Below are 18,326 nucleotides of genomic sequence, written 5' to 3' on the forward strand. Positions count from 1 at the left end.
ACGGCTTGCACAAGCTATTGCGTGATCTCTGTGACCTTCTGTTTGAAGTAATGCAGCACCTAAACCTATGTCACTAGCATCTGTAGCCAACGTAAAAGGTTTAGAAAAATCTGGGTACCTAAGGACAGGTGATGAGATCAAGGCTGCATGAGTTTTTTTTTATGACTGATCCTGGGCCACTCCCCAAACAAAGGGTTCATCTTTTCTTTGCAACTTGTTAAGTGGGGCGGCTATAATAGAGAATCCAGCAATAAATGAGCGATAAAATCCTACAAGACCTGTGAACTGTTTTACGGCTTCTGCGGTACAAGGCGTTAGAAAATCACGAGCCGCAACAATTTTTTATTCATTCAATGTAATACCTGAAGGTGTAACTGTATGACCTAGGAAATTAATCTTCTCCTTTAAAAATTAACATTTTGCAAGCTCATTTTTAAATTTGCTTCTGCGAGCTTTGCAAGTACTTTCTCAAGGTTCTGGAAATGAGTCTGAACATCTTGCGACATGATTATGAGATCATTAAGGTAAACTAGAAGAGTACTTCCTATCAATCTACGAAATAGATTTGTCATGAGCTGTAAAAAGGTTATTGGACTACTCCGCAAACCAAACGGTATTCTTTTGAAATGAAAATTGTCATTGGGAGTACTAAAGGCTGTCAATTGTTTACTTTCCTCATCAAGGGGGGATTTGCCAGAATCCCTGCAATAAATCTAATGTTGAGAATACTTTGTTTCGACCAATACTTTGCAACAAATCATATAGGACTGGAAGTTGGAAATGATCAGGTATCGTTACTCTGTTAAGCTTCCGATAATCGATTACAGGTCTCCAAGTCCCATCTCCCTTTGGTACAAGAATCAATGGAGCGTTCCATGGCGAATTACTCGATTCAATTACGTCACTCTGTAACATTTTCTCTATGAGTCTATCTGCTTCTGCTCTCTGAGAATGGGGAAGACGGTAAGCTGGTACATAAATAGGCGTAGTTCCTTGTTCAAGGGGAATTTTAAAAAATAAAAAAAAATAAAATAAAATAAAATAAAATGTTTATTTAGGTAAGGTACATACATACAAGAAATTTTTACAAGGATTGGTTGACTTATAGGTAGAGCTAGTACATACAATGCCTAAAGCCACTATTACGCAAAGCGTTTCGGGCATGAAAAACTTAAATGACAAGCTTAATACTAATTGAGCATAAAGAGTAGAATGAAAACAAGAAATAAAACATAGCTGAAACAGCAGAACAAATACAATTATGTCGACAAACAGCGCTCTTTAAAAAAAACAGACATTGGTTGACAATAGAAGGGTAAGGTAGGTTACAGGGAATTAATTAGGTATAGCTTCGTTTTTATCTTAAACTGGTTGAGAGAGGTACAGTCTTTAACATGGTTGGGAAGGTCATTCCACATTCTGGGCACCTTGATTTGTAGAACATTTCTAGTTTGATTAAGTCGTATTCTAGGAATATCAAAACTGTATTTATTTCTGGTGTAGTGCTCATGGGTTCTGTTATAACCTTCTATGAAGCTTTTGAGGTCAGGATTGGCATTATAGTTTAGCGTTTTATATATGTATAATACACATGAGAGAATGTGCAGTGACATAATGTCTAACATATTCAGAGATTTGAGTAGGGGCACCGAGTGATGTCTGGGGCCAGAGTTGGATATTGTCCTAATAGCAGCTTTGTGTTGAGTAATTAGAGGACGTAAGTGATTTTGGGTAGTAGAGCCCCAAGCACAAATACCATAGTTTTATGTGTAATAAGAGGAGTGAGACCTAACTTTTCTCCTGGTAGAGCAACAACAGCTCTATTCCTGTTCAAAATTTCCAAAAGCTGAGCCACAGAGTCAGGAAAATCAGTAGGACTGAGGTGTTGCGCTTGCACCTCTGGCTGAGATCCCTGTTCTCCTGGTGTGAGTGTACAAACAGTATGATCCATGGAGACATCATCCACAACTCGCACCGGTAACGAGTAATGGGCAAAATCTACAACATGGGTACCAGACTGGAGATGGATGTCGGCATTACTAGTGTTTGCAATAAATAATGTAACAGTACCATCCTGCACTGTGTGCCAGGAGGGTTCAACAAATGTACCATTCACTTTACATGTTTCACTTTCCGCAATCACATCCGACAACTCAGGCACTCCCTGAACCTTAACTCTTATTCTGGTGAGACAATGAGGGTGTAGCACAGTGTTAGTAGCCGTGGAACCACTGACTTCAGAGATGGAAGCTGCCAGGCGAGCGAGACAACGAGAATCCGTTAAGGCGTCCCCTTCCAGAAAGTCCCGATACTCATTCTCCTTAACAACTGCACAACTACTATTCTTCAATCGAGTGCCTGATTTCTCGGGTATGCTACCACGACAATGATCTGACAAACCTACGCTTGCAAGGCGGGTGTCAACAAAATTAACGTAATCTGATTGAAGGTTGAACTCGTGGCCCTGTCGATACATGCTACACAAGGGTATGACGTGGTCTTTGATACTAATGTTCCAACGATGGGGAAACAGTGCAATATTTTCATCAATCATGGTGTACAGACCTAAGAGAATGTCTCCAGGAAAATGAATAATGTCAACAACTAAACATGTTATAGACAATGTGACATCATTGAACTTGAGTGGAAGGTCAATTTCACCCTGAACTTTTACTTTATTTCCTGAAATACCACTTAGAAAAGGTATGGGTGACTGTTTTAAAGTAGTAGGGTGCTTACTTTCAATGTCTCTAAGAGCTAAGGGCTTGACAATATTAATTTTTGCACCCGAGTCAAGAAAAACTTTTAAAACTCTACCATGTACAATGGCTGGTACAAGGGGACCATCACTTGAGACTGGACAAGTTACTACTTTTGACTAATGTTGTCTGGGATAACTGCGTCTTGTTTGGGTCAAATTTACTGTGGATCCGTCAACATCTACAACTGGTCTAGAGTCAGTGTCCTCCTCTGTCAAGTGTCCAAATCTATTTTGGGTAGCTACTGAATACACAGAGAGGGCACTAGGATTGGCTAGCTTGAATTGGTTAGCGGATGGCCTTGGGGGTTTCCCGACGACATGGAGTGAACATTCTGAGCTCCAGCATTCTGTGACTGAGCATTATAATTTGTAGTTGCATTATAACTGGGCTGGGAGTTGTAATTACGAGAGTTCTGATAATGTCTTGGACGCTGTGTGCCTCGCCAAGACTGACCTTGGGAGTTACGAGGTGGAGATGTCCTTTGCCTAGCTCTACAACCCGCAGTGTGGTGATCAACTTGTTTATGGTACGTGCAATATGGAAGCCTAGAATGATTAGATTGACGAGGGGACCGAGAGAATTGTCTAGGAGGTGATGATCTAGGGGCGGACCAACAGTCCCTTGCGAGGTGGTTACTCTTACCACAATGCCAACATGAGGGAGTGGATGGTTGTGGACTATGGCGTTTCGGCAATTTATGAGGCGGCGAATTTGACTGGGGGCTACGAGCATGGGTACGCTTCTGCGACCAAGAGTTTTGAGAATTTGTGGGATGATGCTGAGAGCTTATTACTACATTTACAGTATCAGAGGGTGGCAACAGTTGAGCACTTCGAGGAGCTAGTTTATCGGCGGCATTGTTAATAGCCTCAAACACTTCCCCAATTTCATGTTTAACACCAAAATTTTGTTGCTCAACGATTGGTTTAGTATGCTCGGGGGCAAAATGCATTAAAGTACCAAATGCTATCATCTTGGCCATAGCCTCAGGGGACAGATTATTGTCTTTATCTAACCAAGTCGAATTATTCATAGCAGAAACTAAGGCATACAGATACTGATCGAGACGGCTAGTAAATGCATTAAACGATTCACCAGGCTGCATGGTGGCATTGGCAATTTTCTTAACTAACCTATACGGGTCAAGGTCTCCTTTATTAACAAAGCGCCGGCGAAAGAAATCCTTAAATTCGGGCCAAGACTGGAGGCTAACAATGGCTTTCTCATCAACAACAAAACGTGCATCACCTTTGGTTGTGTCCACGGCTGACCATGCAATTGCTAAGTATTCGGCATCAGTAGGCTTAGAAAAACGTGCAACTGTTTTCGCTTCAACCTTACTAAACCATGATTCTAATAAGCGCGATTCTCCAGCAAAAAGAGGAATAGCCATTTCCTGAGCTGATCTCTGGCCATTGGGATGAGCAACTGCTCCTGTTGAGTCTGAAGGGGTTTCAACAGTGGTAGGCATTGTCACAGCCGTGGAAGTAATATTTGAACGCAGATTATAATTAAGTGCACCTGGCATCAGAGATAGTATACACAAAAATAAACACACACAAAAATATCAACTTGGCTAAAGTAAAAAAAAATGGCAGAAATAAAATTATTAAATTGGGCTAGGCAAGAAAATAATTAAGAACAATCAAATTGTAAACTAAATTTAGCAATCTTTCATTAAAAACTGGAATTAGATGTATGTAAATTAATTAAACCAGACTAAGCACAGCAATTTAGAATAAAAACTGGGAAATGCAATTGCAAAATTTCATTAAAAGATTCAACACAACAAGTGGCAATGCAAGAAATATGGATGTAGCACATAAACTGGACACAGGAATGTATATAACTGCTATGGTAAAAATTTAAAATAAAATGCTTAAAGGATAAATTTCAAGTTAGGTCTGGAGAAATATAAAAAAAAATTCTATGTTCTATCGTCTATGGAAATCTCAAACAAATTTCTATTATGCAAAATAAACTGCTAGAAACAATTATTTCTTATTTCTCTCACCTTTGAATTCACTAATGACACTAGTAACAAGTAATGAATAATGGAAACAATGCAGGGAATATTGAAAGGACTCAGAGAAACTGTGGGAATGGAGTACTAAACCGGCTCCAATATTTAACAAGTCATTGAAAGGTTAATTCATAAGATATTTTGGATATAGTTGCGTTAAACCTCATTAAATCATAGCACACGATATCTTAGCTCATAATTACTTAACTCAGGGCTGCAGGATTTGCAATATAACAGTGGCCAAAACAAAAAACGGTGACGAGACGTGTGAAGAGGACCATGTGAGAGCTTGTTTACAAACTGGTGCGATGGCAGCGCTCCTGGCGGCGGTGGTACGAAGCTCCGTGGAGACCCCCAAGCTCGGAATTGATGTTGGGAGCGCGAAGATAAACTCGGAGACGACGATATTGCGACGATGGCGGTGGAGAACACAATTTTCTAGGAGAAGTTCACACAAAACGATGTAACAGGGGCTGGTGGCGATGATGAGAGGTGACGAGGTGTGTGAGCTTGGGAGGGAGGCAAGGTGACGACACTTAGTCAAACAATTGTAGTCTTTTTTTTTCACCAATTCCTCTTGAATAACTGTACAACACCCACAATAATCAGTTGATACTTGCGACGATGGCTGACAACGATTTCAGTAGCTAGAACACTCACAAAGCTTAGATACTGTCAGCTTGGGCGGCGGTGGTGGTGGTGATGCAGGTTCCCACGTGGTGGCGCGAGATTCAAAAATGGCTGGCTTGGGAAGCTTCCTTCCTCCTCACTGATGAATGAGCGTTCTCACAGGAAAATATTGACCCTGACTTCTGAAACGTTGGCCTGGAGTAATGGTTGATAGCAGGACCCCGGTCTGGCACAATATTTGATGCGTGGGTGGCAGGATGGCAGCTTATGGCGGTGGCGGTGGCGGATGGGTACTTGAACTTTTGTTTCCAGAAAAAAAATTCTGGGTCCCACTGCTGCTACCAGTATTCTTTGCCTTGTTCGGGTAGAATGTAGACACAGTAGTCGCTTCTGTATATATTTATTGACCGAGACAACAAGGTATATATCTGGCCAACCGAGGTTCACCTACTCTGAGTCTGTGAGGAGAACTCAGGCTGCTGGGAGCATAGCTGATGCTCCTCTGTCTGGCATGACGTCAGAGGCCTCCTTGCCTGTGATTGGTTACATTTTAACTGACATAGAATTTGAGTATAACAACTAGAGTAAATTGACTGTTCAAAATTGTTGGAAATCATCACCCTATTTACCCAACATCCGACAGCGCTCGGTGATCAACTTGGGCACAGATATTTCATCGAATGACCTCACCTGTCGGGGCCACGTGAGCAACACAAATGTGAACAAGCTAGAATGGTCCCCAAGAAAATACGCAACTGAAAACTCGACATCCCAGAAGGATTTGATCCCTGACAGTGAGGAGGGCTATGTACCTTGGCATATCTAATACATTAGCCACTAGACCAAACTGACTGTTCAAAAATGGTGGAAGTCGTGAGATTATTTACCCAACATCCGACAGCGCTCAGAGCTCAACTTGGGCACAGATCTTTTATCGAATCACCTCACATTTTGGGGCAACGTGAGCAACACAAATGCGAACAAGCTTGAATGGTCCCCAAGAAAATACACAACTGAAAACTTCTTATTCCAAAAGGATTCGAACCCAGACAGCCAGGACCTCTATTCACCTTGGCGTATCTGGTACCTTTTCCAGTAGACCAAATTGACTGTACAAAAACGTTGGAATTCGTGAGACTATTTACCCAACATTTGACAGCGCTTAGTGGTCAATTGATAACAGATATTTCATAGAGTTTCCCCGCTTTTTGGGGCCACTTGAACAACACAAATGCTAACAAGCTTGAATGGTCCCCAAGCGAATATGACACTGAAAACTCCTCATCTCGGAAGGATTCGAACCTAGACAACCAGAAGTGCTATGCATCATTGAGTATCTGGAATCTCAGCCATTAGAGTAAACTGACTATACAAAATTGTTGGAAGTCATTAGACTATTTACCCAAAATCTGAAAGCGCTCGAAGATCAACTTGGGAACATCGAATCACCTCACTTTTTGGGGCCACATGAGCCAAACAAATGTGAACAAGCTTGAATGGTCCCCAAGCCGATATGGCACCAAAACCTCCACACCCCAGAAGGATTCGAACCCAGATAGCCAGGAGAGCTATGCACCTTGGTGTATCTGGTACCTTATTCAATATACCAAACTGACTGTTTAAAATAGGTTTGAAGTCGTGAGACTATTTACCCAACATCCCACAGCACTCATCGGTCAACTTGGTCAAAGATATATCAGCGAATCACCTCACATTTTGAGACCCACGTGAACAGCACAAATGAGAATAAGCTTGAAAGGTCCCCAAGCCAATATGCAAACGAAAACTCCTCACCTTGGAAGGATTCGAACCTAGACAGCAAGAAGATCTATGCATCATTGCGTATCTGGAACCTCAACTACTAGAATAAACTGACTGTTCAAAATTTTTGGAAATCATTACCCTATTTACCCAACATCCGACAGCGCTCGGTGATCCACTTGGGCACAGATATTTCATCGAATGACCTCACCTGTCGGGGCCACGTGAGCAACACAAATGTGAACAAGCTAGAATGGTCCCCAAGAAAATCCGCAACTGAAAACTCGACATCCTAGAAGGATTCGATCCCAGACAGCCAGGAGGGCTATGTACCTTGGCATATCTGGTACCTTAGCCACTAGACCAAACTGACTGTACAAAAATTTTGGAAGTCATGAGACTATTTACCCAACAACCGACAGCGCTCCGAGATGAACTTGGGAGCATTGAATTATCTCACTTTGTGGGGCCACGCGAGCATCACAAATGTGAACAAGCTTGAATGGTCCCCAAGAAAATACACCACTGAAAACTCCTTATTCCAAAAGGATTCGAACCCAGACAGCCCGTACCTCTATTCACCTTGGCGTATCTGGTACCTTATCCAGTAGACCAAACTGACTGTACAAAAATGTTGGAAGTTGTGAGACTATTTACCCAATATCCGACAGCGCTCAGAGCTCAACTTGGGCACAGATTTTTCATCGAATCACCTCACTTTTTGGGGCCACGTGAGCAACACAAATGCGAACAAGCTTGACTTGTCCCCAAGCCAATATGCAACTGAAAACTCCACACACCAAAAGGATTCGAACCCAGACAGCCAGGAGTGCTATGCTCCTTAGCATGTCTTGTACCTTATCCACTAGATTACTCTGACTGTACAAAAATGTTGGTAGTCGTGAGACTATTTACCCAACATCCGACAGTGCTTAGAGGTCAACTTGGGCACAGATATTTCATTGAATCAACTCACTTTTTGGGGGCACGTGAACAACACATATGCGAACCATCTTGAATGGTCCCCAAGCCAAAACGTAAACTCCCCTTGTAAACTCAAGGGGAGTGTAAGAAGACATAGTTAAGCTGGTGAAGAGGGCGCCAGGAGCTAGGGCCATCAAGTCTATGACCGAGGGGCTGACACTGGAAGGAGCTGCTCTAGAGTTCCTATGGGTTGTCCCGTGGTACAACTGCGGGAAGCTGAAGTGACAGGGTCTAATCCACGGTGCAGGGAAAGGACGTCGTGCACGAGATCACTAAGTGTGTCAGGGAGTTCACGTGTGCGAGGGAGGAAGATGTCAGCAGTTCCAGCTTGTCACGTCAGGAGAAGGGACTGCCAAGAGAAGACCTGGCATGGTCATGACACACTAAGCTACGAGTCACCGAGAAAACCCTATAAGCCGGATCCCTGGTCATCGAGGAGCAGATCTACGAGCCAAGCATCCTGACTGCCATCACGAGGAGGAAACTAAGACTATTTGTAGCAGAGAGAATCAAGGTAGATAATCTTTCCCTCTCCGTTTTCCTTGAGCTAGGTGAAGTTAGTTCATTATTATTAGTAGTAGTACTAGTATATATTGTTAGGCGATCACATGTGTTAACATATATGTAGGAATTTAAACATGTGTGAATTTATTTCAGGTATGAACTAATAGTACATATTATGGAAGAACATTATCCACTCACGTTGTGAAGAAGTGAACCAAATATTTGTGCCAGCGAGAGGAGACAACTAGTATCCAGGTGACGTTGTTGTTGTTGTTTAAGATTCAGGTACTGGGAACAAAAAGTTGCAAGTAGCACGGGCTATGGTGAGCCCGTAGTAGACCTGCTTGGCACAGGTGCGAGGCTGCAACTTGTTTATTGATCCAGGTGACAGTTTCGCGACGATTTAAATGGATCAGCTGATGGAGTGGCCAGATGTAGCTTACCAGAGTAATGTCACATCCGACAGCGTTGCCGAGTTTATCACCCGTATCCCAGTGTAAACATTGTTCAGTAAACTCACTTTTACTTTACTATTGTGTTTACATTGTCCCCTCCATCTCTTGGATGATTATTAGAGCGGTTGACTGTTGCACATTACTCATTCTGTCACAAAAATCTATGCTAAAAACTATTGATAACACCAATAAAACGGTGTGGTTGTGTCGTGAGTACTGGCAACCCAGCTGGCGACCTCAGGAGCTGTGTCTATGGACGCTGCCATGGGATATTTCAGGTGGAAGAATTCACCTGTACACAGCTTGTTTATGTTGGGCAAGCTCAACCAAAGTGATCCAGGTTTCGGTCTCTGTGGCTGAGACGAAAAGTCGAGCTTCCCCACTCGCCACGAGTGCAAGGCTGGGGTGCAAGAAAGGAGTTCAGCCCGTGGTAGACTGGGGTGCTCCCAGGGTGGTTAGAGGCACGCAGGTGTAGTGGGAGCAAAGACCCGTGACACCACCTAGGAAAAGGGATAGGGGGAGAGTCCAGTTACCACATCTTCAGACATGAGACTAAAATAAAATTTTATTTATCAGCAAAAAAACGGATCCTACGTTAACGGACTTGCATAATAAGGCAGTCAATGAACTAGAGGCAGAATCGTAGACTATGACTTATTATTACACTAACGAGGTGTTGATGCAGAAATGGAGACCTAGGAGCTCACCTGTGTCACACACTTGGGAGGTGGTTAATCAAGTAGTCCTACCGAGGGGTTATAGAAAAAGGTGCTAAGTGTAGCCCATGATTCACAAATAGGCGGTCATTAGGGTATTACAAAAACATACAATAAAATAAGCAAGTATTTTACCTTGCCAGAATTAAAGAAGGATGTCACTCAGTATTGTAATGAATGTCCTGTATGCGTAAAAACTGGCAAACCAAACCAGGTAATACCAAAAGCCCCTTTACAGCCAATTGTGGTGGCTGAGGAACCCTTTACCAATATTATTGTTGATGTAGTAGGCACATTGCCTAGAACCAAGAGTGGTAATTTGTATCTCATCACCATAATGTGTCAGACTACACGCTTTCCTGAGGCATTTCCTGTGAAAAGTGCTACAAAGAAAGTGGTAAGGGCGTCTGACAGCTCAGTGAGCAGAGCTTTGGATTTGTAGTCCTGAGGTTCCGGGTTCGACCCCCGGTGGAGGCGGAAACAAAAATGAATAGAGTTCCTTTCATCATAATGCACCTGTTCACCTAGCAGTAAATATGTACCTGGGAGTTAGACAGCTGCTTCGGGCTGCTTCCTGGGGGTGTGTGACAAAAAGGAGACCAGGTCAAGGACCAGGCCGCGGGGACACGGTTTTCAGCACTTTTGTCGGGAGTTTGCCGTCCTCCATAAGACATCAACTACTTACCATCCTGAGAGCCAAGGTGCTTTGGAAGGGATGCATCAAACCCTTAAACAAATGCTGAAAACTAGTTGCATGGAAACTGGCAGAGACTAGGATGATGGTCTTCCACTGATGGTCATTGCACTGAGGGATACTTATCAGGAGTCCCTAGGGTGTTCACCCAATTCATTAGTTTTGAGCATGATGTGAGAAGTCTACTAACCATCTTAAGAGATTAAATAGTTGGAAGTCCAAAAAGTGTTGCACAGGTAAATTATGTTGATAACTTACAAGACAAGTTAAACAAGAGCAGGGCTAAAGCTTTGATTCATCTTAAAGAGGCTTAATGCAAAATAAAAGTACAATTGATAAAAATGCAAAGCAACGAAATTTTGAAGCAGGTGATAAAGTGATGGTACTAATGGCACGACAGTTACCAACATTGTTGCATAGGTTCTAAGGTCCATATAGAGTGATAGAGAAACTTAGTCCCACCAATTATGTAATCCAGACACCTGAGCTCAATACAAAAGAACAAGTAGTATATGTAAATAGAATGAAATTAACACTGAAAGGAACTATCAGTACCAATCAGGTGCTTAGTGTGAACCAAATGGACGAGAATAGTGGGGAATGTAATTTTATAATGTACTTAATGCTCGTGTACCTTATTTTAGCATTTTGGAGTGGTTGTCTAACATCCAGAAGTTGGTGAAATATTTGTCATCAGAGCAGAAGCAGGGCTTGGAGCAGTTGCTGACTTCTAAGGCAGACATCTTTGGCGATATTCCCACCCAGACTACAGTTATTCACCATACAGTTATTCACCATGACATCGAGGTGAGTGACAACCAACCAGTCAAGTCACACCCATATAGAATCAACCCTGCAACGCTGAATCTCATTCAGAAAGAAGTTGACTACATGCTTCAACATGGATTGGTGAGACCTAGCAGCAGAAGTTGGAGTAGTCCCAGTATTTTAGTTCCAAAGAAAGATGGAACTCACAGGTCGGTCATTGATTACCGTAAGATAAATGTATTGACTGTGGATGATAATTATCCAATACCTACATTAGATGATTGCATAGATAGTATTGGTAAAGCCAAGTTTGTAACTAAACTAGATTTGCCAAAAGGGTACTGGCAAATTCCTTTAACACCAAGAGCACGGGAGATGAGTGCATTTATAACTGCGATGGGTTGTTTGAATTCACTGTAAAGCCTTTTGGGTTGAAAAATGCCCTTGCAACTTTCCAGCGTCTTATGAATTTAGCGTTAAAAGACATACCATAATGTAGAGCTTACTTGGATGATATTGTAATTTATCACAATAATTGGGAGGACCATTTGAAAGATTTAGCTAACCTATTAAGATGCTTAAAGGAGGTTAAATTAACTATGAACTTGCACGAATATACTTTTGCCAGAGTTTATGATTGAAAAAACGGTTTACACACGACTCACAACTGATTTCGTTCGAATAATTCTGGAAGAAGTGAAGAATTTTGTTCGAACTACAACGCTGTAAATGCTTCACCCCGTGTACTACAAATACAAATAATCGCCAACAGAACCTAAACACCTAAACTAACCTATGCCAATATATGCACAATATGCTAATATATTATAATAATAATATATATTTGGGAAAATTTCCATTTTGAATGAACAGCATTGTTACGACCCTGAGTTCCTCAGTGGAAACCAGAGGTCAAAATTGAGCGAAATAAATTACCTTTTAGTAGGGGGATGCATGGCGAGGTGCATTTGTTTGTATCTTCCCTGCCAGACGTAAGACTATTCTTGTTTCTCAAAGAGCATTTAAAGACTGAACTTGGGGTTGATTATTAAATAATAAAATAGGCACCAACTATGTTTACTAATACTTTCTAATCATTTGTAAAGTAAACCTGAGTAAACTTGGGATGGGAATGCTGTACGATTAGTTGAGTAGTCTGCTGGCAGCGAGTGAACTGAGGGAGGAGAGTGGAGACGCTCTCTCTTCTCTGACTGGCGTTCGTGGGGATCAAAACCTTTCTGAGCTGCTCTGCACTCCTCTACCTTCCCTCTTACTTATTTCCCTTACCTTAAGTTCCTGTACCATTAAGTTAAGTCCTGTGTTTTTTAAGTGTGCCTACTCTGGGTTTGTAAGATTGGTGGAGGCCTTGGGGTAGTATTTGCCAGTGTTTTGGGTACCCATTAGTGTTGTGTTGTGTTAAGGTACCACGTGGGCTCACTACCCCCTAAGCTGCCCAAGCTTCAAGTGCTTCACTAGTAGTACTTTACCCTAGCTTGTTCTCGGTGTAAACCTTGTATACTGCTTATGTGGACCAAGGCTTTTAACGTAAGATAGTGTGGTAAAGTAATTATTATTATTGTTATTGGTGTGAATGTATATGGGGGGTTGTTAAGGGGTTAATAAATAAGTAAGTTAGTTAAAGGAGTATCCATTCTTCCTGTGTAGGAGATCTATGATCAACCTCTAGACTGACATTGTGTAGCCAATTAATATTCTCTGTGGATATTTTACTTGGGGGCCGGGCCTTTTAGATCTCCCATATTTGATAACTCTTAATGCTAACTACTGCCCCTACATCCATTTATACTAGATCCCCTATAGTACAGACTCCCATTTTTAACAAGCATGTACACACAGAAATCACAATTGCATGATATATCAAATGAACAAATCCACATGGGCCATGATGAGTATTCGAACTTACGCCCGGGATGATACCAGACGTTGCCTTAGTCGATTGCGCCACGACATGGTCAAAAGAATTGCAACCGGAAGTTCTGCTGACCTCACACGGATCCTGCAGCCTCTCCGAGACACAAACCAGGGTTTTGCACAATTCCCCCATGCACTCGGGCTCTTTCAACATGCTGTTCTACCTCTTCACCCTTACTTCAGTACCCACAGAAATCACAATAGCGTGATATATCAAATGAACAAATCCACAAGGGCCGTGATGAGGTTTCCAACTTACGCCCGCCCTCTTACCATGTCGTGGCACAATCAACTAATGCAGCGTCTGGGATCATCCCGGGCGTAAGTTCGAATTCTCATCACGGTCCTTGTGGATTTGTTCATTTGATATATGCGTCTGTAGGGTCGACCGCTGGATGTAATGTACTTGTGTCGAGGACGGGTTATACTGCTTGCCTAGTTCCACTAGCGAGGACTAAGCCAAAGCACTACAGCTGACCACCCCCATCCCGCCCCCCCTCTCTTTCCCACAACGGGTGGAACTACGCTCCGTCACTCTCAGTTTGGCTTAGCAGCTCCCCGAGGTGAGGAGAAGCCAGATAAACGTAAGGCCGCGACTGCTGCAAATTCGTGGTCTTCCTCATTAGAGTCCTTGGTGGCAGATACCCTTGATATCGCTCGCCTTATGCGCTTTTGTTCTCGTATTGGCATCCTTGGTGACATTTAGCGCTGTTTGAATATCCTGCAACTTTGATGGTGCTACATAGTCTCCCCGGCTTGGTGCCTTCTTTTTAAATCCTCTCATATCAAGCCACCCAATGTACAATCACTGGCACAATAAAAATCACACATGAACGACTTAGGCTTTGTGAATTAACTTGTACTATAGAGTTAACTACACAATTACCATATGGCACATGTAATGTACATACCTTATCATACATTTTCTATGAATACAACACACTAATCTGTTTTTTATGGTTATTAAGGTTACGAAAAGTAGATCTATTGTCTACAGATTTATCTGAAATCAGTTAATAAATGCATAAATCAAGTCATTTGTTAGTCATACTAAGAGGTAAAAGCATGCTAACAGCTCAACAAAGAGGGGTCACGTTCCTTAAATTTTCTAACCTAATTTCTTCAAATTCACGGTAATGAGACATTTCTACATGATAATGTTATCACTCATGGCAATGAAAGACATTTTACCTGATAAGGTTCATTTGTATGAAAATAAAACAAACTCTACAAGATACCTGCAAACTTCTTTGTTCACTTGGTGTTAAACTTGTCAGCTAACAAAATAATTTACAACAATTATATTAGATATTATTAAAGACAATTATTCAAATTTAATGCTTAGACTTATCCTTGAAGAACACTCACTACCAGAAGAACACACTAATTTTCACAACTTAATTTGTTTATTTAAAAAGTATAATTTTCACTGAGCAATTAGCAACAATAACTCTGGATATAAATACAGTTTTTCAATAATGTAGACTTTGCCTTGTTATTAGTCAGACTTTACAGACTAATTGATGTCCCACTAGACTGGCTGTTCTAAACTCCGAGGGAAGTTCCACAGTGGCTTGTTTTCTTTTGCTTTACTTTCTCTAGAGAATTTACAGGGTATCTTCTTCAGTTTTACTGGCCAGCACAAGAACTTATCTATCTCAGACAACAAGGATACATGAGGATCTGCACGTTCAGAAATTTGAACGTGTTCTTCCAAGGTTATTGGTGCCTCCAGTGCAAGCCTGACTGATCATGTTGAGTTTCTTCACTCATCATGTTGTCAGTATTTAGGTGTAAGGTATACCTTGCGCATCAAAGTAGCGACAATACTGGCTGTCTGTTTCATTCCATGCATGTGGTGATTAGCTGCAGAAATAAACGTAAAACAAAATAATTACACATTGTTTCAAAATAAAAGAAATACAACGAATCAACACAATCTGATGTGATTTGCAGAATTAAAAATTAGGAAGCAAAATGATGCTTTCACTTTAAATTGTCCCTTTAGAGTTTCCCTTTAAATATTAAAATACCTTTGATAGATATAATGTCATATTTCAAATGTTATTTTACGTTAATCCGGCAGTCACATTATCCCTAAAACTTTGCACTGTATTTAGGTCCCTTTCCAACTGTGCATAAAATGATAAAACACTATTTTTATATCATAAAACATTTTTTCAGTTATCGGGAGAAATTGTATAATTGTTAATATAGTTTATAATTATAAACTTCATTGTTTTATTAATTAAAGTTTGCCTGTAGTGAGGGGAAGAAATTATGAAAACATCAAATTTTGAAAGGGGATTAGGTCGTGTGTATAGTATATGTGTATATATATTGCATATGTATATGATATTGCATATGTATATGATATTGTATATGTCGACAATACCATACGGCAATGAGTTGATAAGGACAACGTTGTCAACTCCGTGACAACGTTGTCGATTCTTGTTGTGAATTTGTATGTGTTTGAAAAATCAAATCATTGCTCCTGCCTTTTAATGTTTGGAAGTCATTTGAAGCATGACTATACCTTTCCAATATTGTTGAAGTTTTTTTTTATTTTTAGATATGGACAGAACACAACTACTGTATATTCGAATTTCTGTCTTGAATGTCATTAATAGTTTCACTAATGTTTCCCATTTCATATATTTCATTAAACGCAATTTGGAAGTTTGCAAGTATCAACTCCTTGCACAGACCTCTAGCACAGTGGTCTATTTTCTCGACTCAGAACCAAGGGACCAGGGTTCAATTCCTAGACAAGACAGAATAAATTTGGCCACGTTTCCTTTCACCTGATAAAACTACTCACTCTAGAAGTAAAATAGGTTCCAAGGAGTTAGGTAATTGTTGTGGGGTTGCACTCTGGGGAAGGTTAATAGTTGGCCTAGGGCGGGGGTGGCAAATAGTTTTTGAGATCGTGTCCAAATAGAGAATTTGGGCACATCTATATTGCCCAAATTCTATAAACATCCTCTGGCATACCTATGTGAATTTTCAGCTGCAGATTATAATTTATTATGTAATCAAATCAAAACAAATACTTATTCAGGTAAGTACATACCTACCAGGTGAGATACAATACATTGAAGGATTTATAGATAGAGCAAGTACATACAATGCCTAAAGTCACTATTACGCAAAGCGTTTCGGGCAGGATGAACACTACGACTAAAACTTAATACTAATTGAGATTAAAGTATAAATTGTGTTGAGAAAATAAAAAAAATAACAAAGGGGGGGACATGGCAGAAAAATAGCAAATATACAATTTGGTCAACAAACTGCATTGTTTAAAATAGTAGACTTGGTTGACATTTAGGGGTGAGGTAGGTTACATGGTGTTAATTGGGTAGTACTTAATTTTTATCTTTGACTTGTTGGAAGAGGTACAGTCTTTGACATAATTGGGAAGGTCATTCCACATTCTGGGTCCCTTGATTTGTAAAGCATTTCTAGTTTGATTAAGTCGTACTCTTAGAATATCAAATAGGTATTTGTTTCTGATGCTCGGCAGCAGTATAGCACTCGGTACCTTTACTCAAATCTCTGAATATGTTAAATATTAAGTCACTGCACATCTTCTCATGTGTACTCTATATATTTCAAACTCTGAATTGTAATGTCAATCCTGAGCTTAAAAGCTTCTTAGAAGGTTGTAACAGAACCCATGGGCACCACACCAGAAACAAATACCTATTTGATATTCTAAGAGTACGACTTAATCAAACTAGAAATGCTCTACAAATCAAGGGACCCAGGATGTGGAATGACCTTCCCAATCATGTCAAAGGTTGTACCTCTCTCAACCAGTTTAAGATGAAAACTAAGTACTACCTAATTAACTCCATGTAACCTACCTTACCGCTAAATGTCAACCCATGTCGTACTATTTTTAAAAAATGCTGTTTGTTGACCAACTTGTATATTGACTATTTTCTACCATGTTCCCCCCTTTTTATCTTTTATTTTATATTTTTTTTCAGCGCAATTTATACTTTAAGCAATTAAGTTTTAGTCTAAGTGTTTTTCCCCCGACCTCACCTTGCCCGAAACGCTATGCGTACTAGTGGCTTTAGGTATTGTATGTACTAGCTCTACCTATCTATGCATTTATGTATGTACTTTTCCTAAATAAAATATTATTATTATTATTATTATTATTATTATTATTATTATTAACAGAGATGACGACGTTTCGGTCCGTCCTGGACCATTATGAAGTCGATAGTGATTAGACGAGATTGATTGATGAAGATTAAGCCACCCAAAAGATGGTATGGGCATGAATAGCTTGTAAGTGGTGGCCGGTTGGAGCCAGTATCAATAGCTGATACTGGAGATCTGTGGAGGTGCGATTGCACCCTACGGAGAGGTCGGGACCTCTTAAGATGAGGGAGGCAAGGGCAGTAAGTAGGCAAGAGATAGGTGAGGAGGTGGAAATCTTAGAAGATAAGAGCAAGGTAAATGATACGGAAGATTAGGTGTAATAATAGCAACAAAGCAACAAATTGTAATTGTAACAAGGGCTTTGTTGTAATAACAGCAACAAAGCCAGGACTCAGGTTCATGTTGGGCGGGCTGTGTATTAGAGTCAATTCGACAAGACGGTGTCTGTGTAGAGTAGAGGGAAGGAAGATTATTTTAGAGGAAGCTCAATCAATAGGATGATTAGAATCCCTAACATGACAGAAGAAAGAATTGTTCGTGTCTGCAGACTTAACACTTCTTTTGTGTTCCTTAAGTCTGTAATTTAGTGTACGTTTCACCAAAGTATTGGAGAGAACAAGACGAACAGAAAATAGAGTACACACCAGCAGCATTAGAAGCAGGAGGAGCAGTGTGAACTAGAGTGCTACGAAGAGTGTTAGTTTGTCGAAAGGCGAGTTTAATGTAGAGAGACGAAAGGTATTAGTTAGAGTTTTGAGTTAAGATATGGAGAGAGGGCAGAGCTCAGTGTGCTCAATAGTGTTGGAAGCAGGTTTAGGATGAAAGAAATTTAAAGTAAAGTGAAAAATAAAGTCATCAATATGAGTACAGGAGAAAAGTCTTTTTAAAATCAGTTATATTTCCTAATATGAAAAC

At 40.7% G+C, this 18,326-nt stretch overlaps 1 protein-coding gene and 1 long non-coding RNA gene across 2 annotated transcripts in view; one reads left to right on the forward strand and one right to left on the reverse strand.

The window, feature by feature from the left end:
• Nucleotides 1-18,326, forward strand: part of LOC138359244 (uncharacterized) — a 597,135-nt gene that overhangs the window by 424,767 nt on the left and 154,042 nt on the right. The window lies entirely within an intron of this gene.
• LOC138359368 (caspase-1-like) overlaps nt 14,337-18,326 on the reverse strand; it is a 31,067-nt gene continuing 27,077 nt past the window's right edge. The window contains exon 6 of the mRNA XM_069318496.1: nt 14,337-15,095. Coding sequence (XP_069174597.1) covers nt 15,010-15,095 — 86 coding nt within the window. The 3' untranslated portion in view covers nt 14,337-15,009. The remainder of the gene's footprint in view (nt 15,096-18,326) is intronic.

This window comes from Procambarus clarkii, chromosome 90 (assembly GCF_040958095.1).
Source record: "Procambarus clarkii isolate CNS0578487 chromosome 90, FALCON_Pclarkii_2.0, whole genome shotgun sequence".
Taxonomy (NCBI): domain Eukaryota; kingdom Metazoa; phylum Arthropoda; class Malacostraca; order Decapoda; family Cambaridae; genus Procambarus; species Procambarus clarkii.